The sequence below is a fragment of the Neopsephotus bourkii genome, unplaced genomic scaffold, assembly GCF_033783945.1.
Source record: "Neopsephotus bourkii isolate Nb327-2 ecotype Australia unplaced genomic scaffold, CSIRO-AGI_Nbou_v1 NB_1287, whole genome shotgun sequence".
Lineage (NCBI taxonomy): Eukaryota > Metazoa > Chordata > Aves > Psittaciformes > Psittacidae > Neopsephotus > Neopsephotus bourkii.
The window spans coordinates 1,835,595-1,863,412 of record NW_026901771.1 but is presented as its reverse complement, the minus strand read 5'-3'; the positions used below and the strand labels follow the sequence as shown (position 1 = coordinate 1,863,412).

Sequence of the window (27,818 nt, the reverse complement as noted above, 5' to 3'; positions counted from 1 at the left end):
AAAATACATGTTCTATTAATATGTATTCTGATGTCACTACTGCCAATGTCTGACTCAGAATCATTTCTCAGAAAGGATGATTCTTTTCCAGTAACTTGTGTAATATGTTTACTATGAAACAGTAAACAAATGTCATTAAGATTAACTCTGAGCAAAAGAATAGTTTTGATAATGTCTGAATTCATTTGGCTTCCTGATGGAGGGGCCACTTATTCTAACCAGAGTTGAAATGTTCTATACACACGTACCACTGCAGGTATATGTATTCATGCCTTTGGATCCTCTTAGTAGCATAACTGGATTTCACATGCAGATGCCTGCTGCCTGCTCTTTTAACAGTACAGTTCCTGAGTTCTGCATGAAGTATGGGACAAGATATCCACAGGGAAGGGTAACTGAGATCACCAGGAGCAAAAGATGCTACTTTTGCATAAGATATTTAAAACACAAGATATTTAATTTTCCCCTTGCATGAAAATTTCCTGTAAAGGACCCACTGTAACCAACTGATTAACAGGTAACAGAAGTATATTCCAGACAGCAACTATGGAACAACCCCACAAAGTGGGTCTGTGGTCTATAAGATGTCAGAATAGGTAAGAAAGAAGTAAACACAGGCAGAGAACTCCTAACAGAGAGGCAGTCAAGCAGTGTTTGTTGTGTATCTGTAATTCTGTTGTGGTGGAAGTGTAACTCTTAAATATATCCCCCAAATTAGAATTACAGTAATTTTAATAAAAGGAAAATCAGCAAATTGTTACTAAACTCATTGAGAGCCAGTTATTTCATACAAAGATGAAAACTAGTAATACTACTGCTTAATTGATAAATAGGGTTTGTGCCTGTTTCTGGCAACTCAGCAGGATCTGGAAGCTAACTGTATGAAACATCTTGAAGCACTCCAGGTATGTAAACACTGTCTTGCACAGAAGTGTTACGCTGCTTGGAAACATATGCTAGCAAATATTTATGATACTTTGGAAATCTGAAATGATCTTTAGCAAAAAGGTTGACTAAGGTCAGAAAATGTGCTGATTATGCTGGAGAGGAAAGACACCTATAGATGCCACATAACAGAACAGCAGGAGATCCCACAGCTCTTCAAAGATACTAAGTAGCGTATAGGGCAGCGACACTGAATATTTCTATGACAAAAGAGCAAAAGTGTAACCTTCTTGTAAGCTTCCATGCCAGTTTAGAAACTTCAGGGACTCCTTGCTGCTTTGAAACAGAATCTGACCAAGTGTTACTGAACAAAGATGGTGTGCCCCAAGCAGAAGTTATCTTTGATGTTTAAGCCTTGTTTCCACTGTATGTGGAAGAGTAAGAAGGAAAAAGCATAGAGCTATTTCATCCTCAACTGAATTATAATGCATTTACCAAAGTACATGCTTCATTCCTTTTCTGGACATAAATTAGCAACGTTTGTTTTGAAGGTATCAAGAGCTCTTCCCATTTCTCAATTGGCCTTTAACTGGCTATTTCAATTCCCTTTCAAGGTAACCAGCCAAATTGTTCTAAGACTCCACAGATGAAGAATTGTGTTTTGAGAAGAAATGCTTCCTGAGGAAGTCTGGTTCCTCACTATCTGCTCCTACAGACAACACAACAGCAATATGCCATCCGGATGACATGTTACTCAGTGTATGTAAATGCTGAGTGACATGCTAGATATACTGGAGTATGTGACCCGGATTCCAGTGTCTGTTCCAAAAGGGTATGGGTTTCTTGTGGGTCTCATACCATCTGTATCAGCCCTGTGCACACATCTCAGATACACCAGGTATTTAACCTGGTAACTCATTCAATGCCCCCAAACCCAGTAAGAATAGCTGGCAAGTAAAAACCTCTCGACTTCAGAGTTTTGTATAACAGACTTTAAGATAGCTGTTAATTTGCCCAACAATCACAAAACAGTCAGCATTTTCTCCAAGGAACTTTGTGTTTCTGCTGGTAAATCTCTTCTGGCCCTGCTCCCAGACAATGCTAATCACAATAGCCTCTTTTAATGGCAAATAATTAAAGTCCAAGTGCCTGGAAAGCTAAGATGGACTCACACAATGTTCCCTGACTGAAAGAAAAGACATGAAATCTAATGCAAAATATGTCTTCAGAAAGTCACACTTTGCCTGTTTAGCATTCAAACCTGTTCAAATATCTAGGTGCCAACAAAGGTTTCCATGAAAAAAAATCTTATATGCTGATAAATGAGGGATGTCTGCAGAAAAATGGGATATGGGATGCCCACTGTATAATTTGCTGAAATTCTACTTGATAAATCAAATCTAATAAGTCCATAAAACTCCAGAGTGACATGGTTAAAGATAGCTCATCTGTCTCTCCATGGCATTGTAACTTCTTTACATATCAGTACATGGACACATGTTCTATTTTCTGTCAATTATTTAGCATAGAAGTTGGATCCACCTCATCACTTATCATTGTTGCAGATCCACATTACCCTTTATATTGCTGTTTCAGTGCAAAATGAATAGGTCCACTGACAAAAGCTCTAAGTGGAGACATCAACCACTCACATCCTTCTAACTGATGAGAGATTAAGAAGAATGTGGTATCCTGTGAAAAAAAGGGCTTCTAACATTTCTCGAAACATTTTCCCTGTACACTCACCCAGTTTGTGTACACATAGATAAAAAAACTGTTAAGTATATTCTTAGACAGAGTTTTCTTTTCAACCTCCTTCACCTGAAGTGTCCTCATCATAATTTTCTTGATGTTTTATTTGAACCATGACAGGATATCCCTACTATGACTCTGTGTGTATGTGTGTATTACCTCTCTTTTTATAGTTTGCAATAAGGTGTCACATGCAGTTACTGCATGGCTCTCCTCACTCAGAAAAGCTTTGTCTCAACAGAATGCTTTTTTGGCATAACACTGCATGACATTTTCCAGCTGCGTTACATGTTTTCTCATAAACGTGTTACATTGTGATATCTTTTACTATCCCAGCTTTGCCCCAAGCGCAGCCATGCAGGCTTTAACTGAAAATGACTGAGAATGAGCTAAATAAAAACAGATACAATAAATTACCTGAATCCAACATTAGAGTGCAATGCAATATCCCAAGTCTCTTTGCACAAATGATACTGATTCATGGGATTGTGAAGAACCAGTAACAAAGAGTTATCTTGGATATGATAAAAGGAATCAATACATCTATATTCTTGGGATGCAGTATGAAGAACCTGGAAAGGAAAGAAATAAAGGTACTTCCTCCCTGCAGACAGTAGCTTTGAGCAAAAAGTGTTTCAGAACTTTGCTTTTCTATAAGATGTATGCAAAGCATTTGTATTCCAGCAATCTGAAGTGTTCAGGTAGGTGAAATTGAAATTCCTCTGCTATTCATATTGAGAAGCAGTCACTATGGTCCACCTTCTGAGACTGACTATGAATGAAAAAGTTTGGCTAAAAATAAACAAATACATTTAAGTATTAAAGAAATACTTAAATTTCAATAATAAAGTGTTTAAATAATAACTACTAAATTAAAGCACAGCTAACATATACCAGGTAAAAAGAAAACAAATTTACTTTTTTCTTTGCTTGGTTAAGCTTACTTGCTATTCAATTTGCTACACTCTAACCTGCCTAGCTCTGAGATTTACTGTGTTCAGAATCTGTGTTCTACTCTGCTCTGTACTGCCCCATCATTTGCAATGTTTACATAGTCTCCAGGCTGAAACATAGCTAGAAGAAAGCCTCCTTTTAAACTAGTACTTTTACAGAACCATGTAACTCCAGTAAGACAGAAATAATTCCGTATCAATGAATATTCTTTTTAAACATGAAAACTTTAACAACAGCTGATGGAAAAAATATGTTCAGATCTGATGTAGTATAAAGAAATATTCTTATAAAATGTTATTTTCTGTTGCAATAATTTTTCTTTTCTGTTGCAGTTATTTTCCAACAGAATCTTTTGACTAGATTCTCTAATTATTGACAGCTCAGTTAGTATTAGCTATTTATGTTGCATAAGAAGGAATTCCCCATGTACTGAAATACATGGCAAGACTTCAAATTTGTGATACTGACATGGTACTGAAAATGTCTAAGCAGCCTTTCTTTCAGCCACCTATAGCATTTGTCAGGATCAAATAAAAATTGCAGCATATAAAGCTTAAGGCAGCACAGGAACTAAAACTTCACTCCTCTCAAGAGAACGCCTCCAACTTAAGCCATTTACACTTGAACTTATCTTTCACATATTTCACTCTTTCTGAAAGATGAGTTTTAGTCTTTAGCTTGAAGGATTTCTGTAAGTGAAGCTTCTGTAGCCCTGAAAGGCTGAAGTACCGTTATAACAACATTTTCTATTTGCCCATAAATCATATATTGTATAGGTATTTGCGAAGTGTTTTTTTCACGTACACTGTGCTAATGAGTCCCATAACTGCCAGGGAGGATCACCCCTAAGGGCAAGATCATTTTGTTTCTATCACATGTTTAACTAAAAGACTCACTACGAAAAAGGACAGCTGCATTTGGCCAGGCCAGGAAATAAAACCCATTACAAGCAAAAATTCACACAAGAAGCTGAAAGGAAAAATGAGGGCTGGTCAAATGTAAAAGGGATAAAACTGCATCAGTTATCTAGGGAGATAATACCCGGTACTTCGCAACTGATTTCATCATACAGCATTCTGAGGGATGACTGTATGGGTAAGATTGTCAATTCACTGATACCTGAAGAAGAACATGCGGTTGAAAATGTTCGTCGAAACTCCAGTCTGTCAAACAACGCCTCTGTGTCTTTTTGATCTCTTCTAAGCTTGGTTTTAAGCTGTAATTTTCCAGACTCACCTAAAATACACCAAAACAAAATGAGTATCAACATTTCAGTGACAGTTGTATTAAATCAACTTTAATCTTTCTGACTTACTAGACAGCATCCCTTATTATATCACAGTTAATTGCATAATGCTGCACATGTGTAGACCCCTATGGCACTATTACTCCCAAAGGTTTTTGGTCTTGGCTTTTTCTTTTATGGCAAACATAATCTGAATATTTTTATTACTAGGTTATATGTTTTTGAGTTCTGTAAGCAATTACAAATATTTAAACATGTCCTATGAAGTCATCTGAAATGGCTATATTTATCCAGAGCTGTATGGGAGACAGGTGTTTCTGAAGATGCCAAACTACAGAATTTACTAGTGTGATACATCTCTCAAACCTCTCATGCTAGTATTTGACCCCTGGTATTCAGTGAAATCAGCGCAGAATTGCCATTAGTAGCTTCACCAAGACCTATCACCTCAGAAATCAAAGTGATTTCATAGTGCTTAAAAACTATGGCACTACTTGTCAAACATCACAAAATTAACATTTGCATGCAGCACTGCAAATCAATCTCCAGTCCTGGCACTGAACAGTATCTTCTGTTGTCTTATGCTATAGAGAGCACAGTTTATTCCATTCTTCACACTTGCCATAGCCAAAGGAGGAAAACCCAATTCTTTCTTCAAAACAGGATCAGCCAGACTATCTCTTCCATCTTTGCCATTCATTTCTGTATGTACTGGAAATCGAAAGCAGAATGTTAAGAAGTGTTGCAGAAATTTCAATCCTTAAAACTAAGGTCAGAATGATGCAATTTCCCTAGCCTCTGTAATGAGACTGCCATCAACTTGAAGCTGTCTTTTACGACACCCCTATAAATACATGATCACCTCTGCTAAGCTTCTTTCCTAAAAGAGCACTTTAAAACCCAGGAACAACAAGTGCCAGACATCAGGGACTGTAGTGACAAGACAAGGAGTGAGGGTTTCAAACTGAAACAGGAGGTTAGATATAAAGAAGAAGTTATTTACTGTGAGGGTGGTGAGGCACTGGAATGGGTTGCCCAAAGAAGTGGCAAATGCTCCATCCCTGGCGGTGTTCAAGGTCAAGTTGGACAGAGCCTTGGGTGACACAGTTTAGTGTGAGGTGTCCCTGCCCATGGCAGGGCAGTTGGACCTGTGTGATCTTAAGGCCCTTTACAACCCAAACCATTCTATAATGCTATGAATTATCATTATTATTATTACCACTATTAATGATGATATTAAATATCATTACATATACTGTAATGATATATAACATACAGTGATATTATACCATTGTAATATAATTAAATAATAACATGTTGTTATAATAGTAATAGTGTTAGTAATAATAAACAACACTTGATAAAGCCCACTGAAATTGCTGCCTTTATCTGTCTTATGCTGACCATACACAGTCAAAACCATTAAAAATACCCTAAGAAGTGTGCTCCAGATGAAGAACCATTTTTCTACATACTACCTGAGAAGCAGTAATAATCATTTCCTTGAAGAGGTGACATAAAAGAAAGCAAAATCAACTGCTTTGATATTTTCACCTCTTTCTGAAAAATGCAAATTTAAACCTTTCAATTAATTCGATTTATCCTGTTCTATAAGCTACTTGACCGAATATTGTTTCTGCTGAGGATCTGACCAGTCATTCCATTGTTCCAATGGGCACCTGACATGAACAACAGGATCTCATGGATACTTTAACTTCCATATTCTCATAATATTAAAAACATAATTTCCTTTTACTGGAATTCTTTATGTCCTGATTTAGGGCAGAGATTACTAATACTCTACACAAATTCACACATACAATAGAAATACTCTCCCTGGGAAAAAAATACCCCAGAAAGTACTTGTTCATAACAGGCTTGTAACCAGCTCAGCTTCCAGACTTAGATCTGCTTTTCTAGGAAATTTACTGACTGCCTTTAGAAGATCAAAGAAATCTGAAAGCAAATGTTTTCTCTTCCTAGTATTTGCTTTTGTGCTGCAGAAGTGTTGAAATGTTGGTGGCTATGTTTGTAACTAAAATTAGTATTGTAACTAGTATAAAAGTCAAATAAAATAACACCCAAAAAAGTTCATGAAATTCAGAAGAGAGACAGATAAGCAGGATTATTTTTTGTCTACTCCAGCCTTCTAAGGAAAGGATCCCATCTAAGCTGGTTGCCTAGACATCTATATTAGGAAAGCGCAGGCAACATAATGAACCTAAAGGTACAGCCACTTACATGGATCTAATTTCTACTTTTCTTTCATCCCAGAAAAATAATCACTTGTTTTTAATGTTGCTTCTTGTCCAACACTATTCCTTTAAGCAGGCCAACAACTTTTCATTATGTTAGAATCTGCAGGAGAAAATGCAGAACTCTGAGAAAATTGATTCTGCATTGTGTACAAGAAGTTTACCACATCTCTGCTTCTGCTCTTCAAAACGCTCCTATTCTAGCATGAATGATAGTTACAATGGCTCAAATGCTGAAGATATCCTAACAGCACAGATTGGAAATGAAGTTAAGAGAAGCTGATAAAGTTGAAACACAGCTCAGACATGCTCTACGATTTTAACTTGCAGGTTTTCAGATATTGCTGGCCAAATGCAGACAGACTAATATGACTGTGAAAACCAGATGTTTAAACTTCTACATTACAACACCTGTTCCACCATGTTACCCTTATTCTGATTTCTTTTCATTGGTCTCACTTTCTTCAACACCTAATAGATACGTTCCTCTTTCCCTGTTACTTCTGAATTTGGCCTCAAATTTTGGATGTCAAAACTCTACTGGATTAACTTACACATGAAAGAACAGGGAAGCCTGGAAGAAAAAAAGTTAAAAGGAAAAGGTATGTATGCATGCATTATTACAATGTATACCATACCTTTTTTTTGTCTTCTGTCATTTTCAGCTTTTTATATCCCTCTCTAGAGTCCCCATGTGTAAGTTATATGTTCATTGCATTTCTTACTACTCATTCACTAGTAATCATCTAATTAACCTGATACATAGAATCACAGAATGTCTTGGGTTGGAAAGGACCTTAAGATCATCCAGTTCCAACCCCCTGCCATGGGCAGGGACACCTCACACTAGACCATGTCGCCCAAGGCTCTGTCCAACCTGGTCCTGAACATTGACAGTGATGGAGCATTCACCACTTCTTTGTTCAACGGGTTCCAGCACCTCCCACCCTCACAGTAAAGAACTTCTTCCTTATATCCAGTCTGAACTTCCTCTGTTTCAGTCTGAACCCATCACCCCTTGTCCTATCGCTACAGTTCCCGATGAAGAGTCCCTCTCCAGCACCCCTGAAGGCTGCCTTCAGACATTGGAAGCTGCTCCGAGTTCTCCACGCAGCCTTCTCTTCTCCAGGCTGAACAGCCCCAACTTCCTCAGCCTGTCTTTATGTAAGAGGTGTTTCAGCCCCCTGACACATCACTCTGTGCTTGTTACTGACTTCGTAAAGACCAGGCTGCCGTCATAACTCACAAGAACCTTTCTTCAGAAAAGTATTTAAGCATGTCTTCAGTATTACAGGTCTATGAAATATCTTTGATGTAATAAACCATAAACCAGTTTTCTAGTACATACTTTTCAGCAAATATAATTTTAGAAAGCTGCTTACACAAACTGTTAATATTGTCATATAAACCTGATAGCTTTAGTCTTTACCTAGTATTCCTACATAGATACTCAAAGTACAGACTACACAATACTTGAAAATTCAAGTGTTTTTTTTTCCTGGTGATTTGTACTAGGAAAAAAAAATAATAAATCACCACCCTGCAAGAGAAATGAAATGGTAAAATTAATAATGGATTCAAATATTTCAGGAGGAATGTAAACAGATGTTTCTTTTCCAGAGCCTTTTTGAGATTCCCCATTAAGCTTCTTTTCCATAAGGAAGAGTTGTCTCAGCTGTGTTGCAAACCTGGCTGTATTATCCCAAGGGTTATAAGACACTTGACAATCACCTCCAATCATAGATCCAGAGCTCTCCAGAAGACCAGAGTCACTTGGGCCAGTCAGCCTCAGGCTTTCAAAAGTAAAAACTCTGAAGGCCCTTTCTACTTCAGACCGACTCAGAAGTTCTAGAAAAGAATTACAACCATTAACTGAAAATGTCCTTATGGCTCAGCAGAAGATAAACAGAAGACTATGCAAGTGTATTGTCCTTGGCAACTCTGCAAAAGCCAACAATTTCCTTAACAGTATTGGCTCAAATTAGGTGAGCTACATTTTACACTGCATTCAAAGTTGAATGCTTCCAAAGTGCAAAATGACATGCTTAACTTTTAATCCATCTTAAATGAAGTGCTTCCTACATCTGAATACCTCCTGGCTCATTAACTTTCTATAAATGATGTTGGTTTTAAAATACTGAGTAGACTTTATTGAACCAGTTAACAACTGGTTCAGTTAATGAAGTTTTCCATTATCATATGGTTTTCCATTACCTGTAGCTCTCAAAACAAGTATTAATTATTCTGTACTCAAACTAATTTAATTTTTAATAAATTAATTTTTATTTTAATAATTTACACAGAAGTATGCAAGGTGCAAAAGGAATAATAAATCCTATTTATGGTTGTATGCATTGGTGTCCATATAACAATGATGATCACGAGAAGCACTGAGTTTTAATGAAGGTAGATCAGTGCCCAAATCATCCAAAAAGTTATCTTCAGTTAGAAATCTTTTCCCTTTATGGTTAGTTAAACAACCAAGCATGTCACATATCATCTTGAAAATGTTGGATATCTCCTATTCAGATCAACCACCTTCTTGCTAAAAGCTAAATTAACTGTTGGGAGAGTTTGGCCATATATTATGGTCCAGTGATGAACATCAAATTTGATACCCATCAGTTAGCATGCTACAGCAATACAGACTACCTAAACAGCTCAATATCCAAAATGAACACACCAGTAACTAGAAAGAATGCAGCGAGTGCAAATTAATCCAACACAAGGGATTTCAGGACTGAACAGCTGGAAAAGTACCTTCAAATCCTGTGTCTTATATGATGGCATAAATGTAACCAAAGGGATTTGGATGTTTGTGTTTCTTAATAACCTAAACCTCTGAAACTACCTTAGGATATTTATGTAGTCTTTCGGATTGTTTCTCAGCGTATGTCATGGTGGTATGCACACTCCCAAGAAATGGTGACTGCAGAAGTGATTACACTTGAAGAAGTGAATGTATTCTTGGCTCGATAAAGGAGCTATTACATAAATCACTTCATTATTGACACCAACAGCTTCCACCAAATACATTCTGAAAGCCATTCACAGTGCAATAAAAATCTTCTGAGATACATGTGCATTTTACTTCCTAGGATCAAAATAGTGATAACAGTTGTAATTTATACAACTTCCCCCCCCCCGATTCAGTAAGTGCTTGTATATTTGCGAATATAAATAGACAAAGAAGTTCTAACAGACTTTCAGCTCTTACTTACGCAATATTTAATACTTGTACAGCCTTTCCCATTAACCATGAAACTGAGGTTTAAAGTTAACTCTAACTTGTGTAGTAGGCTAAGATATAAGGAAGAATGGGAGATTCTGCAAAATGTTTTAGAGAGGTGAAAGAACTTGTCCCCAGATTTCTGTTATTTAATAAGGTGATCAACTAAATGAAAAAAAAAAAAAAAAGGAATTTTTATCAATGCAAAAGATAATCTCTTTACCACTGGTACAGTAATGCATGAGCTTGTGAAGACTGGCCATGCGTTTAGGGTTGTTTTCAGCTGAAGGAAGGTTTAACTGGATAAGTTCTGTAAGAGGAAGTTTATCCATCATTTCCCGTTCAATCTTTTCTGGATTTAAGTTCTCCTGGACCTAGAACAAACCCCAGAGTTACCAGAATCAAAGTAAACTTTCACACTAGTGGATTTCTAAAAATTATGAATAAGGAATTCTTTTCATAGTGAAAGACATAAGCATGTGCTTAAGTCAGCTGGACTTACATTTGAGCATGTGTGGTTTTGAATTATGGTGTGAGGTGTTTTAGGCAGAAAAAAAAGGAGATACATAAGAGAATAACTTATGGCATAACTACAGACACTTGTTAGAAGGCATCTGCTTGTGCTACCTAGACTCAGAAATTCTGGAATATAAAAACATATACTGATCTATTCAGGCAGGCAGCAGGTCCCTTCCACGTATCTTTCAGCTGGTCTGTGCAACTTCTCATGGTAATGAAGTCTGTAAACTCATTTACCAAGTCTATGACAGCATCATCCCTATATATTTAAGGATTTATCTAAAAAGGTAAATATAGATACCAGTAAGCACTGGTACCTTCCAACTTCATTCTTTTTAGTATTAAACATTTTACTTCTTAAATTAAACGATTTAGTATGAAACTCTTTTTAGTATTAAACATTTTTTTTAAGTACCTTTTTCTTGGACTGTAGCTTCCAAATCTTTTTCCTTTATCCACCACTCATTATTGTGCTATCCACTCCTCATTGTGCTATATCCTGAACTTCCTCTTCAGCAGGTATATCATACAAATCAAGTATATGCCTGCTAAGAGCATCTCTGTGATTACTCAGTCCTGCCTTCTGCTTGAATGCCTCCTCCAATGTATCAAGCTCAATTTGTTTCTGAATACTGTTATAATCAATTGTTGTCAAAGTATTTCACGGGGAATTTGTAATTCATGAAGCCAGCAGATGCTCCTTAACTGTGAAATCTAGAACTGTATTACCACTTGTTTTATCTTGAGAGTATTGTTAAAGTTTAATGGCAAAACTACACCTTGGCTTGTTTTGGTTCACAAAGTCTGAAAACTGTTACTTTGCAATAATTCCAAACCATGCAATCTCTGAACATTTCTGCCTTTGTTAGAATTTGGCAACATCTTCGTTATACACTACGCTTCAACTATTAAGCCAACCTGAATACACTTATCTTTACTAACAACCTTTATGTCTTTTCTCACATTTCTCTACATCTTAGTATTTAATTTAGTCCAAATGTTAAATCACTGTTAGAAAGTTAGTAACTAATTTTCCAGTTTCACCAGTGTTTAACTACAGTAAATCAGAGTTCTGTAGCATCTTTCATCTATGCCAAAGGCTAAACATTCTTATTAATAATGCCAACAGATCATTGAAATCACTATCATGCTCTGTCTGTGATGTGTCCTCTGTCAGTGACAGTAGCTCATCACTTCTTAAGCCTGCTAAATATGTTAGTGTATCTATCTCAGGAGGAAAGAATGTAGGTTACACTGCTCTGCTTTGGAAAAACATTATCCTTTTTAGTGCATTGAGTGTTTACAGCCTGTGGATTTTAGAACTGCTTACATATGACAGGTGGTACCATACCTTCAGTAGATGCAACCGCTGAGCTAGGGTATCGTGGTAGTTAAATAAGAGAGGGTACTCTGGGGTGACAGGCTTTTCTTTGCTGTAGTTAGGTGAAAAGTAGTCATATAGATTCTGTTAAAAAAAAAAAGGAAAGATGCATTAAACACCAACAATGAGATTTATTTGTCATTTGAGGAAATAAACCAAAGACAACACAAACCTTTTTTTCACTTCTAGAAAGCGAAAGAGAAGGAAGAACAGAAGCTATATGTTCTGCAATGGTATGATGTAGCCCATCTGCCCGAGGCTCTGGTACTACCAGACTAGGTGGCGTAAGGCCCTCTTCACTTGCGATAACCTGGCAAAGATGACAGTTGTTAGCTTTCATTACAGTATGACTGCTTCTTAACTTAAAACTACCAAGCACATCTGCTTATAGCCAAACACACAGCCATAAATTTTGCCAGGACTGTAGCAAAATGCAACTTTCCATGTTAGTTCCTGCCCAAAACAAAGATTATAGAAAATAGAATGAAATATTTTCTCCTATTACTTGCTTTCGGAAGGATAAGAAGAAATATATTTCCAACTTGAAATGTTAATGAATACAGTCAATGAAAAACTGGTTTTGTATCAGGTCTTGGACTTATTTTGGGTGTTTTCACCTGGGTCTATTTTCAGACTAAATTGGAAAAAAAAACACAACACCCCCCCCCTCCAAAAAAACCAACCCAAATAAAATAAAGGATTGTACTGAATCTTCTTTCTTTGTACTGAAATATTCTTTCTAAAAGGAGAAGGATTTCCAAATCATGCTTTGGGGCTCTGCTAACTCCTAGCTTGTGCCTAAACTCAACAGAAGCCAGCTCTGCCTAGCACGAGCACTAATATACGCCACTCTAATATTAGGCTTTCCCTAAGACCTTTATATTGAGTAAAACAGTGCAAGTTCACAATCACTAACATTGTGGCAGGACATCAGGACATGAATAATAGATATACTGACTTTGCTTTAAAAAAATTACTTTTTTTCCTCATTTGATTATATTTGATCTGTAATCTTGGAAGAAAATAATCTTAGAATAACACTATATATACACAGTAAGTGCACAATACAAAAGAAGACCAAAGATGTCACTTTTGAGTTGTGATTCCTTTGTATTGAACCACCTTGGTCAGTGCCTCCGATCTTGTACCTTTGGTTGAAACAGATGGATTTATTGATCTCTGATCAATTCATTATACCAGGTCTAAGCAAAATTACCCACAGGAATTATAAAGAGAATATTCTCACCTGTTCCAACATGCAGTTCAGCATTAAGGGTACAGAAACGTATTCCTCAGGAATCTGACTCAGCAAGTCATTGTAATACCTCATATCCACAGAAGTATCCAAAAAAGAACCTGTTGTAATAATAGATAAAAATTATGATCTATTTCTTCAGAAATACCAATTTTTATTACCAACTAGTTCAATGTTCAGACAGTTTTTTCTTGGAAAGGCTAACAAAATCCAACCTTATAAAGCTATTCTATCTGACTGTGACTAGGAACAGATAGAAAAAGTGATTTCTAAAGAACATAGTTATCACCACTGCAGTTTCTGGAGATTTTCACAATGTGTTCACCAAGAAACTACTTTCACAACATTGAGTCACATCTTCAGCTTACTGTGCAAATCATGCCAAGGATTTGTGCTAAGGTGAATGACAGAGTGAACAGCTACAGATGAGTGCTTTAATCCTTTAGACATACCCTGTGGCAAAGCTGGTGTTGGAAGTATTTCTTCTGCTTGTCCTTTTTTCTTTGAAGTTGTAAACTGTGATAGTGACTGTACCTAAAGGAACAAAAATAAAGATAAAACCTATCAGAAACAGTAGAACAAATGAGGATTGCACAAATAGGTGGGAGAAATTAATGATCTTAAAGGTCTTTTCCAACCTAAAAATTATTTGATTAATTTAGCTTTGGTTTCACTAACCCTAGACCAGATGCTAAACTTCTACACAGCTAATATTAGGGGAGGGAAATCCCATTTAACTCCCAACAGAACAAGATAATAAGAATATAGTCTTATGAATGCCTTAAATGAGCATTCAGTAGTACTGCTACAGATGGAATAAGCCCATTTCTCCCTACCCCTAGTACATGTCCTAATAAGCCACTTTCTGCCCACTGAAGCTTTTGTTTACCATGAACAAAATAAGGAAGCTGATCTTGCACAGAACTAAATCTGGTTTTGACACTTCACAGATCTGCAACAAGACACAGTACCTCTGTGCAGGCATGTTGAGTTTTCAGCCCCAAGGAAGTGTCATCATAAGCTATTAAAGGAATTGTTACACCTGGTATCCTTTATGCCTGTATGACCCTTTAAATTTCCCTTTTCCTGTTTTCCCAATGATTTTCTTCGTTCCCCTCCTCCCCATTCTTTGCAGTTTTAAATGCTGAAGTAGAAAAATCCCAATTTTATTCACAGAAAATTACACATGGAGTGATGGTCCAAGGGGAATTTTTAAGTGCAGAATTAAAGACAGGCATCTCTAGCCTACAACTAGTTATTCTTGACAAGTATAGAAGGATCCTTGCCTCAAATTCACGTTGTGTCAATTTGGTCTCTGATAATGCAGGCACATTAGTAAACTTGATGTTTTCCAAGTAGTTACGATGCTGTCTTCTCCAGTCCAGGCAGTCATATATTAAACAAGCAATGCTTTCAAACACCACGGTGCCAAATGCAAGCTATGACAGAAAATCAGATACAAAGGATGAAGTCCGCATACAAAAGTATTGTGTAACTTAGCCATGTAAGTCCTTAGCTCTCTAACCAGCAAACTGTTTAAAAGTCTTGCAATGGATATTCTTTTTTCCTCCACTAATTCAAAAAATGTTTTACAGAGTTATTCTAAGAAAACAAGGCTTCCTCATTTTAATTTTATTTCAGCTATAATATAGCTGCTCACAGGTTATTCACCAGTAGCAACAGTACGATATGATGTGATGATGGGAAAGATAAACAAGATAGAAAACTTCTTTCCTAAAATAGCCTGAATAATTTAACATGAAATCAATAATATACTGATAAGTAATGCTGTAAGTAGCAAGCCTACATGTTTCCTCAAATTGAGGTATTTTTAGTGTCTGCCTTGGAAACCATTGTGGATTTAGCCAAACTTGGTTCTGATGCCGTCAGGATCAAGTGTACTTCCTGCTTTACCAGATTGTTTATATATAGGATTTAGTGTACAATAAATAAGTGTTAAGAGGACATAGTCCATCCTTTAACCCTAATAACATAGACCACAAATACAGGAGATTGAATTATGGTATATTGCTTTATTCTGCTTTAGCAATTTGTATTTTTTTACTGCTGCCATTGTGGATTGAAAAATATTTGACCCTTTACCTCACTATACTTGAGAACCTGGCTGGAAACAATTCCTACTGCTTCACTTTCTCTTGCAGTACCCAGTAATAGTCCTGACTCAGCAGGTGATAATGAGTAATATGCCAGAGCCATGTTTTGGGTTGAACTAAATGAGCATCTTCTGTCAAAAAGGGTTCTCACATTCATTTTAATTTGGTTTCATGTGAATGTTCTGAAATATAGTATGTTGAACTACTGTTATGAGGACAAAATGTAATTTTGGTGTTATTTTATACAGACATCTGACTCTCCAACGAGATCCAAATTGGGTTTATGTAAAGATGCTGAATAAATTTAGTATCTTGAACTGTTTTAAAACTCTGCTGCCGTGGCCTACACTATTAAGAAACTCCAAGTCAGGTATTTTTATGCAAAGAAGTCTTTGTGAATACATGCTGAATAAACTTACTTGATACAAGAAAATAATTTCTGATCAGGATAACAAGTATATTAATTGCACTGGTTCTGTTTCACAGAAGGCTAAGCTAAAATTCCTGTCATTTCTAAACCGTCTTAAATGTCACAAGCTCCAAAGCATGCCATGTGTTCTGAAAGCAGAATCTACTGACCAGCATTTCCCTGTCGGACCAATCAGGGGGAAAGGCACTCTCCTTAACTACGTGATGAAGTCTGGCAACATCAAAGAGACCTGATCCAGGCTTTCCACTGTTCAGAACTGGTTCCAGGTATTTCCAGAATGTTTCCAGATCTTTGACAGCTGCATTGTTCTTTCTTTTCTCTGCTTCTGTAACTAAAACGTGTAATTATTAGATAAATCACAGTACAGTGCCCTTTTACACAAAGCACAAATTATGTATTAGTATATATTTAAATATAGGGTAAGCAAGCTTTATTTATTACAATTTTATTGGTGTGGAAGATGGAGATTAAGGTACAGTATGACTATGGATAAAGAACCTAGAAGTTGTATGGTTTCCTGATTCACTGCATAGTAATGATCAATTTTCAAAGATGCTCTAACTACTGCAAAAAAGACCAAACAACAAAATTCTCTCTTGATGCCAACCTTACAGTCACACTCTGGAATCTACTATAGCCTAAGTTGAGAGACATAAGGACACTAAACTTGCACTGACTTGCTTTCATTTGGATTTATGGGTGCTCAGCACTTCCAAAATATAATTATGATGGCTAAATACCTCACTTGTGTATTTCCAGTGGCCCCAGGGGTTTAAAACAAAACAGTTCAGTGGAGCCATTCCCCCTTGTCCTGTCCCTACAGGCCGTTGTCAAAAGCCCCTCTCCAGACTCCTTATAGGCCCTTTAGGCACTGGCAGCTGCTTTGAAGTCTCCCTGGAGCCTTCTCCAGGACGAACAAGGCTAACCCTTTCAGCCTGTCTCCATAGGAGAGGTGCTCCAGCCCTCTGATCGTCTTTGTGACCTCCTTCAAACTCATTCAAGCAGGTCCACATCCCTCTTGTGTTGGGGGTCCCAGAGCTGAAAACAATAATCCAGGTGGGGGCTCATGAGAGCCCAAGTCCTTCTCCTCAGGGCTGCTCTCAATCCATTCCCCACCCAGCCTTTACTTGTGCTTGAGATTGCCCCATCCATGGGCAGGACCTTGCACTTGACCTTGTTGAACTTTATGAGGTTTGCACAGGCCCACCTCTCAAGCGTGTCAAGATCTCTCTGTATCCCTTCCCTCCAGTATGGTGACTGCACCACACAGCTTGGAGTTGTTGGCGAACTTGCTGAGGATGCATCAAATCCCACTGCCCCTGTGGCTAACAAAGATGTCAAACAGGATTGGTCCCAGTGCTGACCCTGAGTGAAACCACTCGCCACTGATCTCCACTTGGACTTTAAGCCGTTGACCACAACTCTTTTGAGTGTGACCATCCAGCCAATTCCTTACCCACCAAGTGGTCCATCCATCAAATCCATGCCTCTCCAGTTTAGACACAAGAGTGCTGTGCAGGACAGAGTCAAGTGCCTTGCACGAGTCCAGATACACCAACGCTGTAGCCCCATCCTAGAAGGCCAACAAATTTGTCAGGCACGAGTTGCCCTTAGTGAAGCCATGTTGGCTGTCACCAATCACCCTTATTTTCCATGTGTCTTAGCATAGTTTCCAGGGGGATTTGCTCCATGATCTTGCTGGGCACCATGGTGAGACTGACCAGCCTGTAGTAACCCAGGTCTTTGTTTTTTCACTTTTTAAAAATGGGAGTTATGTTTCCTTTTCCAGTCAGCAGGAACTTCACCAGACAGCCACAGCTTCTCAAATATGATGGACAGTGGCTTCTCAACAAAATCTGCCAGTTCCCTCAGGGCCTGTGGATGCATCTCGCCAGGTTCCATGAACTTGAGCACCTTCAGGTTCCTTAGATGATTTTGAACCCAATCTTCTCCTACAGGCAGTTCTTCATTCTCCTTGTCCCTGCCTTAAGTATATTTTCATCATGTAAATACTCTCAGAATGAATTAAAGTCTTCAAGAATCACTAGGATGTGTCAGGTCACACATTTCCAGCAGAAATGGGGAAAAATTAATTGCATTTTGTCAGGCTGAGAGACTGATCCGAGTTTTCTCAGAAAAGCTGAATTAGTAGTGGTACACCTACTAGACTGTTTAGAGGAACAGAAAATTAACAGTGGAAAGGGTATTAAGAGTGCTTGACTTGTTAACCACAAAATGAAAGTCATTAGGGGATGCAAACACTTGGGAAGGAAAAGGAACACGAAAGATATGGTCCCTAATCCATGATTGATGTGTATTTATGCTAAGAACAACAGGAACACTGTAACAGAACAGCATTTACAGGTTAACGGCTTCCTGTTTGAAAATTTCTCTGTACATTACAGAAACCACAATCTATTTTGTAAGTCACTGAACTATGAAATACTTTAGTTAATAACTGCTCCAAGGCACAATCAACTATACCTGTATCAATGCAAGCAGACATTTGTGTTAATAGGACTTTAAAAGCCTCAAAGACTCAATAATATTCCTACTCAGACTACTTCAATACTTTACTAACCTCACCCGTGGAAAGCTTCTACCTGCTCCGTTGTATTTTCTTGACTGCAATTCAAACACTTTGTTTTCTGTCCTAGCCTTTTACAAACTTCAAAACTTTTATCATTTCTCCACTACATCATTCAGCCTTCTCTTCTTAAAGATAACAATTCCATTTTTTTCCTCATGAGTAAAATTGTATAGATCCTTAATAATCTTCTTTTCCATCATTTGAAGCTTTTGTGATTGGCACATATTTCATACAAGGTCTTACCTCATCATTGATTTGCTTGATCAGATTACTTCAGGTATTTTCAGGACACATTCTCATTTATAATCTGGAGATTTGCATTTGAACCTCACCCCCTTATTCTAATACTCATGACAATACCTAATAACACCAGTCACAGCACAAATTCCCTTGAGTCCGCTCCATGCATCCAATTCGAGGGTAAAGCTTTAAAAGTTACTCTAGAGAGGACAAAGTTTTTGAATGAGACTGCACCTACTATAGATTTATTTTCATCTAGGCCTACCTTGCTTACTGTGGGCTATGTGAAATAGCCTTATGAAAATCCAATCATACAACACTGATTATTCCTCTGCTCAGAAGGCCAATACTTCATTTTGTAAGGAAATTAAACTTGTCTGGCATGATTTGCTCTTGAACTGCATACATTAGGTGTTACTCATCTCCTCAATTCTTTTTTTAAGTGGTAATAAATTATTTGTTCCAGTAATTTTCCAGAAACAGAAGTTATGTAGATTACAGAGCCTTGGCTATTTGTGCTCCTTTCTCTCTTCCTCACAGCTCTTTTTCCACTATCTCACTTGCTTTTTATGAGTTCTCAAATAGAAATGAGAATGGCAGGCAAATCTTTAAATAGAATACCATGTAAATTAATCTGAATCAGCTGATCTGAAAATTTCTCTATCTTACCTAAGTAGCAGCTATTTTACCTATTCCTTCACAATTGGAAGATAAATCTTTCTGCTACTAGCATTAACTGTGGTTACTTAAAAGTATCACTTATCTGGAATGGTACTTACAGTGACAACAAATTACAACCCCCACAACCCAATTCCAACAAGAAGTACATACCAACAAAAAGTACAAAAAGACCCCCACACACTAACCACTGCCAGTTTTCTCAGGATCACATCCTGGCAGCTCTTCCTCTCTGTTGACCAGCTAACAAACATTTAACTTGTTCCTCCTCCTGCACCCCATTTTATGTCTTGCCATTTCTGATTTTGTGCTAATAAGCTCATAATAAACATATATTCTCATTCCTAGTGACCTCATCTATTCCCAGTTCTTAAATGCTTTCTTGTATCTGAAGTCTACAAAGAACGCATAGTTTAGCCAAGCTATTCTTCTATGCCACCTGCCCTTTCTTAGTAATGAGGAAAACTTGCATTACTACCTGTAACACTGCTTACACAAGATACTATCATCTAGATGTACTTTTTTTCCCCTTTAAAATTTCCTTGCAAATTTTACTTAACAATTATCTAGTTTATTAAAGTCTCCCTGCTATTATACATACAAGACAAAGAAAAGATAGTATCACTTTGGAAATATTCAGGGAAACCTGTCCCTGTTCCTTCATCCCCAGTAGGTGTTGTAAATACAATGAAATTGAACAAACCCATGCTTTCTGCTCTCTGCACTTCTAACTATTTTCTAGTAAGTCATTACTTTCACATTTTATCATTTTTGCAATGGCAAACACAGTTGCTCACAGCTAGCATGCACAAACACAAAGCACAGAGAGAGAAAAACACAGCAGGAACAGTCTTTACTTGGATATATAATAGCCTCTTTCCTAATACAGATTTTGTTCTTATGACCAGATTACCTTCAGTTGACTGTGAAGATTTTTCTTTAAGTTTAGCTGCTCCCAAGTATGTCTGCAACGGCTCATAATTCTCAGAAGAAATTCTAATTACACTTGAAATGTTAACTCCAAGCTCAAACATCACAAGCAACAACTGCAGGTTGTGGAAATCCAAAATTATAAAGTAGTGATGGGCACCATCTTCTGGTTCATCATCTATTCAAAATGCAATAAAACCAGATTAAAGACAAGGACATGGAATAGCTAAATAAATTCTGGTTTTGCTTGACTATATAGGGATACTGCAAATTAAGGTCACAGAAGCAGCTCTTTTATAACCTCAGCAGGATAATTACATATAAGTTTCACAATATCTGAAGCAGGCCTACAAGGATGCTGGAGAGGGGCACTTCATCAAGGACTGCAGTGAAAGGACAAGGGGTCAGAAGGACTGCAGTGCTAGCGGCTCATAATATAAAAATACTAAGCATACTAAACAAAGGATACTTTTCATGGCTATTAGTTTTTGAAGGGAATTTGTATTTTCCTTAATTTGTCTTCTATTGACTGTGACTAGGAAGGCAGCAAAGCATGGATATCTTATGCAGGTAGCTGATGTTTTCTGCCCATCCCTCAAGGCAGTAGGGAGCAAAATGCTAGAGCTAGTAAAATTGTTCCTACAGAGTCCAGTGGAAGCACATGAATACCTACACAAAGGCACTCTCTACTGTGCATTCTGTACCAATTTTAGTTAGATGACATGAGTTGCCTGCATCACTTCAGCTTGGATTTTTAAAGATGAAAAAAATAAAAACTGTGCACAAAATAACTACTGTTCTGTTCTTTTTGTAGTTTTGTCAGCTTCACGAAGGTTCAGACTTGCTCTAAACGCCTGGACTGATGCTCTTTAGATGCTTGAAGAGTGCCATTGATCTGGAATAAGATGCACGTGAAGGTCTGCTGAAAAAGGGAGGAAAACCTGCAGCAGTTCAACTAGGGAACAGCAGGTACACATAATGCATCCAAAAATCAGTAAGTGCTTCTTAAGAAAGAGAGATCCTGGTTACGTTCATGTAGCTCAAACTAACTCTGATCTAATAGGGAGAGCTATGCATATTCTGCAGTATTTTTTGTTTCAGTGAAATTCATAACCATGGGTGCTATGTATTAAAAGATAAAGATTTTCTTAGCACTTGTTAGCATATTATTCTTTACCTTGTATAGCTCATTTCTGGAGTAGATTTCTTTAGGTCTCAGTTCTATTCGCATGTTTTTACAGCAAATGAAATCATGTTGTCCTTTGTATAGAACCTGGTTTCATCCCCAGACAATGGTATATGGCTCTGTTATACTTTATAATACAAAGAGAAAGCCACCTTTGGATACTTTGGATACACAAACACATTTAGCGTGTATTCCAAAAGGTTTCTGTAGCATTTGTTTAGCTACTTTCTTCTAGTCTTACACTTGCTAAAATATTTTGATGTCGACATGCCACATATGCCTCATCTGTATTTTACTTCTTGGACTGCACAATCTACCCTAATGCTGAGCAGAACACAGTACCCTTTTCAAATGCAGCGGTAACGCTTTAACATTGCCAAATAAATCTTGACTTTTCAACAAGCTAAAAAACAAAGTTAGAAGCTAGGTTGCAAGATTTCCAACAAGTTTATCAGGAGTATATCTGGTTTTTACATACCAATGTATTTGACTTCCTCTTCCACTTTTCCCCGTCGCTTCAACTTGGTTTTCTTTTTAACGGTGCCTGGTGCTTGAGGTTCTCCTTCTGTCTTTTTTCCTTTCTTTTCTTTCTCAGCTGTCTTGGCACTAGGGAGGCTCTCCCTCTTGCCAAGCCATTTAGTTTTCTCTTTCCCTCCATCTTTTTCTTTTTGTTGTTCTTCTGCCTGACAAGATTAATAAATTCTCATTGTAGCCTTTGTGAAGAACAAAGGGCTTTAAAATTGTACTGCTTTAACTTTTTTATTTGAATCCTTTTCCCTCTTAGCCACTATAATGTTGATGTAGTAAAGCTGTCTTGAGCACTCTGCTTTATCCTTCTCAAACACAGTGTTGTTTATTATATTCTTACTAAACCCTAGTGTTAAGTCTTCACATTAAAAAGGAACTGTGAGGTGTAGGTAGGCAGCATACCTACAAAACTAATGAAATATTCTGGTAGAAAGACGAGTAAAGAATCAACATGAGTAAAGAATCCCTGTGCTTTATTTACTGCCACTACACCACTTGCATCACCCAGAAACCTGCCCTTGGACTGAAGGAAAATAATACAGAACCTCAATTTCTGATGAGACTTCAGCATCTCTGTTAACACTCTTGAGTATGGTGTAAAATGGTACTAGCACTGTTTTTCTTTGATCCAAATAGCTGTCCATTATAAACTAGAACCAAGACTTTGTGCTCATTTCACACAGGATATTACTCAGCCATTCTCATTATTTTCAAACAAAACCACCTACATTAAGTTCTGCTCCATAATTTAAGAGTAAAGAATGAAAAAAGGTTTTGTAAGTATCCCAAAGCCTCACACTATAAATCCAGAAAGCTCAGAGCTAGTCTGAAATTCAAATAATCCAAAATATATTAAGGTAAAGGTGCTAGAAGAGCAGGAAAGCCTCCATCTTGTATCTACTCAGCAGCAGTACTACACACTAACTATTCAAGAATGACATTTAAGGATTGTAAAGCTAAATTAAATACAGTAAAACGATATTAAAGCACTGTTACTATCCTGCTGGTGTCACTTTAAAGGCTATTAAAGGAGAAAAGCTCTCCATGCAAATGAGGTAGGGCAGTTTACACAGTTGCTTTTCCTAGAGCCTGCTGGAAAAGCAGACTTTCCAGCTGTAGAGCTTGTGTTTAGTTGGAATTCAAAACCAAAGCAGAAAATCTTTTCCTGCTTCTCCCTTCTTCATGCATTCCCTTTTTGTAAATTCAGAAATGCCTTCAACAGATTCTTAAAAAGTATTTGTGCTGTGAAATGAGGGACTTGGAGGCTTTCATTATTTTCTTTCACATTTATTCCACTTTGGACATTTCAAATCAAATATTTTGATACCTTTAGTTTAGTTCTAGGCTGAGGAACTCATCAAAACAAATGATACAGTCATCAGGTTACCAAGTTCACAATAAGCTTTATCTATTGCATTGGCATTGCTTTATGTAAGTCAGTCTCAAATAACCAGAGACATTTCTGAACTTGGAAAGATTCCAACATAGAATGCTAGTTGACATTAATACATTAGGAAGTAACAGTCTCTCCTTTCTAGGACTCTTTCCTTTCCACTCAATGTCATATTTGTCTTTCCTTACAAGATGCAGCTTTTTGTGGAGTTCCTCATCTTCCATTAGCTTTACATTCTCTAGTTTTGTTATTTTAAGATTCAGAATACAGAATACAGAATTACCTGAAACTGTTTTGTAACTCAGAGACACTTCTCTTCTGCAGATTAATTTCAATGCATACACCTGTCAATGCATCACAAGCTTCTTCTAATGAAATACAGACATTCCATACTGGCTTATTTTTGTTTATGCACTTGCTAGTTTTCTTCTGCCAACTCATTCTATTAATTAGTGTCTATTCTAGAGAACAATAGACAGTTATGTTGGCTTTCTGAGAACTGATCTGCTAGCAAAATCCTGGTTTCAACCCCAAGTTGTTGGCAATGGAACTTGTACTGTACAAGCTAGTTGGAAAGGATTAAAAATTTTATGGCAGGCAATTTAGAGCAAGTATTCTAAATGAAAAGCCAGTTTCTGCCCATTCTGTACTGCAGAGCACCCTCATAGCTAAGAGCCCTTCCCATTCTGGACTCTTGTCCTTCAACTGCTGCTCTAGTGTTTGCCTGTCACGCTCTGATGTAGATATAAACCAGAGGTGACAACTTTGTCCAGATTACTTGGCTACAGCAGAGGAGAAACTGCAAGTTCCAGAAATACTTCAACCTTCAATACCAACTATCATCGGATTCTCCAGGGAAATAATATTATAGTTACAGGAGTAATCTTGCCAAATCAAAGCTAACGGCTCCATCTTAATATTGAAGTGCCTAATCTTTAAACTTGAAATTCTTGTTTTGCAGATTATATCTTAGCCCTGACTGATATCTAAGAGAAAACCCACCTTTTCTCAGTTCACTATAAAAAAATCTGCTCTACAGCTTCAGTTTCTCGTTTCTCTTCAGATGGAAAACATTTTTTTTTTTCTCATTTTTTTCTTCGTATGTTTCTGTGGCTTACCTTATCATTTGCTAATCTAATAATAATCTAATAATTGGAGCTTTGGAGCAAGTCCAGAGGAGGCCACGAGGATGATCAGGGGCTGGAGCACCTCCTGTATGAAGACAGGCTGAGAAAGTTGGGGCTGTTCAGCCTGGAGAAGAGAAACTGCTTGGAGACCTCATAGCAGCTTCCAGTATCTGAAGGATACTGGAGGAGGACTCTTAATCAGGGACTGCAGTGATAGGACAAGGGGTGATGGGTTCAAACTGAAACAGGAGAAGTTCAAGTTACACATAAGGAAGAAGTTCTTCCCTGTGAGGGTGGGGAGGCACTGGCACAGGCTGCCCAGAGAAGTGGTGAATGTTCCATCCCTGGCAGTGCTCAAGGCCAGGTTGGACAGAGCGTTAAGTGACATAGTCTAGTGTGAAGCATCCTTGCCCATGGCAGGGAGTTGGAACTGGATGATCTTAAGGCCCTTTCCAACCCAGACCATTCTATGATTCTACGATTGACCTTATAATTTGCTAATCTATTTTGCAATAGAGTACTATGGGAACAGGACACAGCTTTATCACCTAGAATTTAATATTCTTGTCTTTGTGCACTATACTTTATTCATCAAATACTCCCACAAGTAGAATTATTGGTAAAGAAACTTACAGACTTTTCAACTACACAAAATCTATGAAACCGTTTTCTTCTTGCACCTTTTACATGCACAGACTGCTTATGCCTCCATGTCAACTCATTTTGCATTATAGTTTTTGATCAATTAACAGAGTAAAACTATTGCAGCAACTATATGACTTCCCAAGAACAGTCTTCAGCTGCATGAATGTTTGCTGGAAAAGGACTATCTAGCAAAGACCAATTGTTCAGTAAGTTGTTGAAATGTACTACTGACAACTTCTTTTTGCTAAATTACAGATGTTAGAAAACAGTTAGAAGTGTGATTCTGTGCAAGCTTGGTGAAATTCCTCCTAGAAGAAATAAGCAATTTGACTGAGGCAATCTTGGAGCTAGCAGTGGTATCTCGGAGAACACATGGCAACAAGTTCTGGGAACACTGGAAAATGTGCTACCCAGTTCTGAGAAGCAGACTTCAAGATACAAACCATTTGCAGAGAGTTCAGAGGAGCAGAACAAGCATAATCAAAAACTAGAAACCACGGCATGTATTTGGGTTTGTTTAGTTAAATATGTAATAGATTTCTGGAGAATGGAGGGGAAGAACTGTTGTCCCTATGCACAGCGAGAGACAAAAGAGGTAACAGGTTTAAATTAGATACGGTTCATACGGTTAGAAATCTTTTCCAAATGGCTATGTTGCAGAAGTAGTCAAGCAGTAATACTAACTGCTGTAGAAAAGCTAAAGCACAGCAGTGGAAGGTTTTAAGAACTGGTTCAACAAACATCTGCCGGGATTAGTTCATGTAAATTTCATCTTGCCTTAGTGCCAGAGGATGTAAAAGATAACTTCTTCACATTTCCTCCGGAGAGGTGATTCAGGATAGTAACTTCTTCATAGTGCTGCTCTGCATCTGTCCTTGATACTTCTCCTACCTTTTCTTCAGAAGAGACATTCAGCTGAAGCCAGTTCTCAGCTTTATTTTCTACTAGGCCTAAGACTGTGCTAAGAAACTGCTTCTCCCTCTAGCACAGGGATCTTGCAGTGTAATTTTTCTTTCTTTTCCTGTCCCGTCCTCCCCATCTCACCTGCATTTGAAGAATTGAGAGCTTCTTACCCAAAACCTAATTAACTTTAAAAAAGATATATTTCTATTAACATCTTTCTACAATTACAGATCTAGGAAGCTAGGCATGAGGAGAAAGTTGAATTTATGGACTAGACACTAGAATAGAGGTGTCTTCCTAAAGTTAATTAAGCATCTTCCCTAAGGCATACGATAGTACCTTCTTTTCAGCTTCTCTTCTCTGAAGGTCCTTCTCTTTGAGACAAAGCAGTTGAAATTTCAACAGCTTTCCAGTTAGTGTTACTGGAATTTCTTCACCATTATCCAGAAGGGCTTTGGCTACTTCTAACACCTGCAAGGGAAACAAACAAACAGAGTAACTATAACTCATTTTAATATTGCACTTGACACATATTTTTGCATGCTGAAATGAGGAAATGCTCTCTCACACTGTACAATGTATGGGAGAAAATGAGCATATGTTCAGAAAAAACACTGTATCAGTAAGATGCCTGCCTATTTTTTGTTTCCTAAGAGCTCAAATGAAGTTATATTTGCTACAGTATGTGACAAAAATAAAACAGAGACAACTTCTATGATTTATGTAAAGGTCAACAGACACACACTTCTCACAGCAAAAATGTCACTTTTTTCAGGCTTTAAACAAAGAAGCAACATCAAGCAACTACTTAATATAAATAAATGTAAAGGCACTGAACAGATAGCAAATGAAGGGGAATAGTTTGGAGTGCTGTTTGCAAAGTAACCAGTGTCTGAGGCACTAGCCCTGAATGAAGGATAAAAACTTCTTGAAGGGAATTTGAGTGGGTCTGTCTTCATGAAAATATCCCCCCCTCCCTGTGTAATTCTGATTCTGCTGGTATGCAGCCTAATTGGGGTGAAATAAGGCTATTGAGTTTTCTTTGGGCGATGACAGCAGCAGGAACATACAGCTGCATTGTCCAGATGTGTGGCATTGACAGGCTGTTTTATGACTAAGTTTTTTACAGCTTGTTTCCACTAAATTTCATACAACTCACTAACATCTGGGCTGTTTTCCTTGGAGCCTCATAACCACTTTATTTACTGTGAAAAAAATAAAATAACATAAAAATACCATAAAAAGTTGTTATATGTTTCTTTTCACTTGTGTTGTCTCCGTGATAAAGTTCACCTATGTAGGAAGCGCTGTTGAGGAATAATACAACCATAATATTTTTCTACTTTTGTTTTTAAGCAACCATCAGCTTTATTTTATAACCATGGGCTAAATTAGGTGTTACTCAAATGTTCTGACATGTTTCTCTTTTCCCCCTCTTGGAGCAATTACAGTTGGGCACATATGGTGTCAATTTTGCTTGCTAACATTCAGACAATGAAGGTGCACACTGCATCTCACTGAACTGTGTCTTGTCTAATGCAAACACCACCATTAGCTTTGAGCTTTCATAGCTTCTTG

General features: G+C 37.5%; 1 protein-coding gene across 1 annotated transcript in view; it reads right to left on the bottom strand.

The window, feature by feature from the left end:
- The window catches only part of SPAG17 (sperm associated antigen 17), a 95,462-nt gene that overhangs the window by 45,130 nt on the left and 22,514 nt on the right, over window positions 1–27,818 (bottom strand). The window contains exons 4-17 of the mRNA XM_061365393.1: window positions 26,580–26,711; window positions 22,123–22,327; window positions 20,442–20,636; window positions 16,170–16,351; window positions 14,763–14,915; window positions 13,929–14,010; window positions 13,468–13,577; window positions 12,394–12,531; window positions 12,192–12,305; window positions 10,545–10,695; window positions 8,824–8,940; window positions 5,454–5,548; window positions 4,711–4,827; window positions 3,055–3,209 (exon numbers count right to left, since the gene is read on the bottom strand). Of these exons, the coding sequence (XP_061221377.1) occupies window positions 3,055–3,209; window positions 4,711–4,827; window positions 5,454–5,548; window positions 8,824–8,940; window positions 10,545–10,695; window positions 12,192–12,305; window positions 12,394–12,531; window positions 13,468–13,577; window positions 13,929–14,010; window positions 14,763–14,915; window positions 16,170–16,351; window positions 20,442–20,636; window positions 22,123–22,327; window positions 26,580–26,711 (1,946 nt within the window). The remainder of the gene's footprint in view (window positions 1–3,054; window positions 3,210–4,710; window positions 4,828–5,453; window positions 5,549–8,823; window positions 8,941–10,544; window positions 10,696–12,191; window positions 12,306–12,393; window positions 12,532–13,467; window positions 13,578–13,928; window positions 14,011–14,762; window positions 14,916–16,169; window positions 16,352–20,441; window positions 20,637–22,122; window positions 22,328–26,579; window positions 26,712–27,818) is intronic.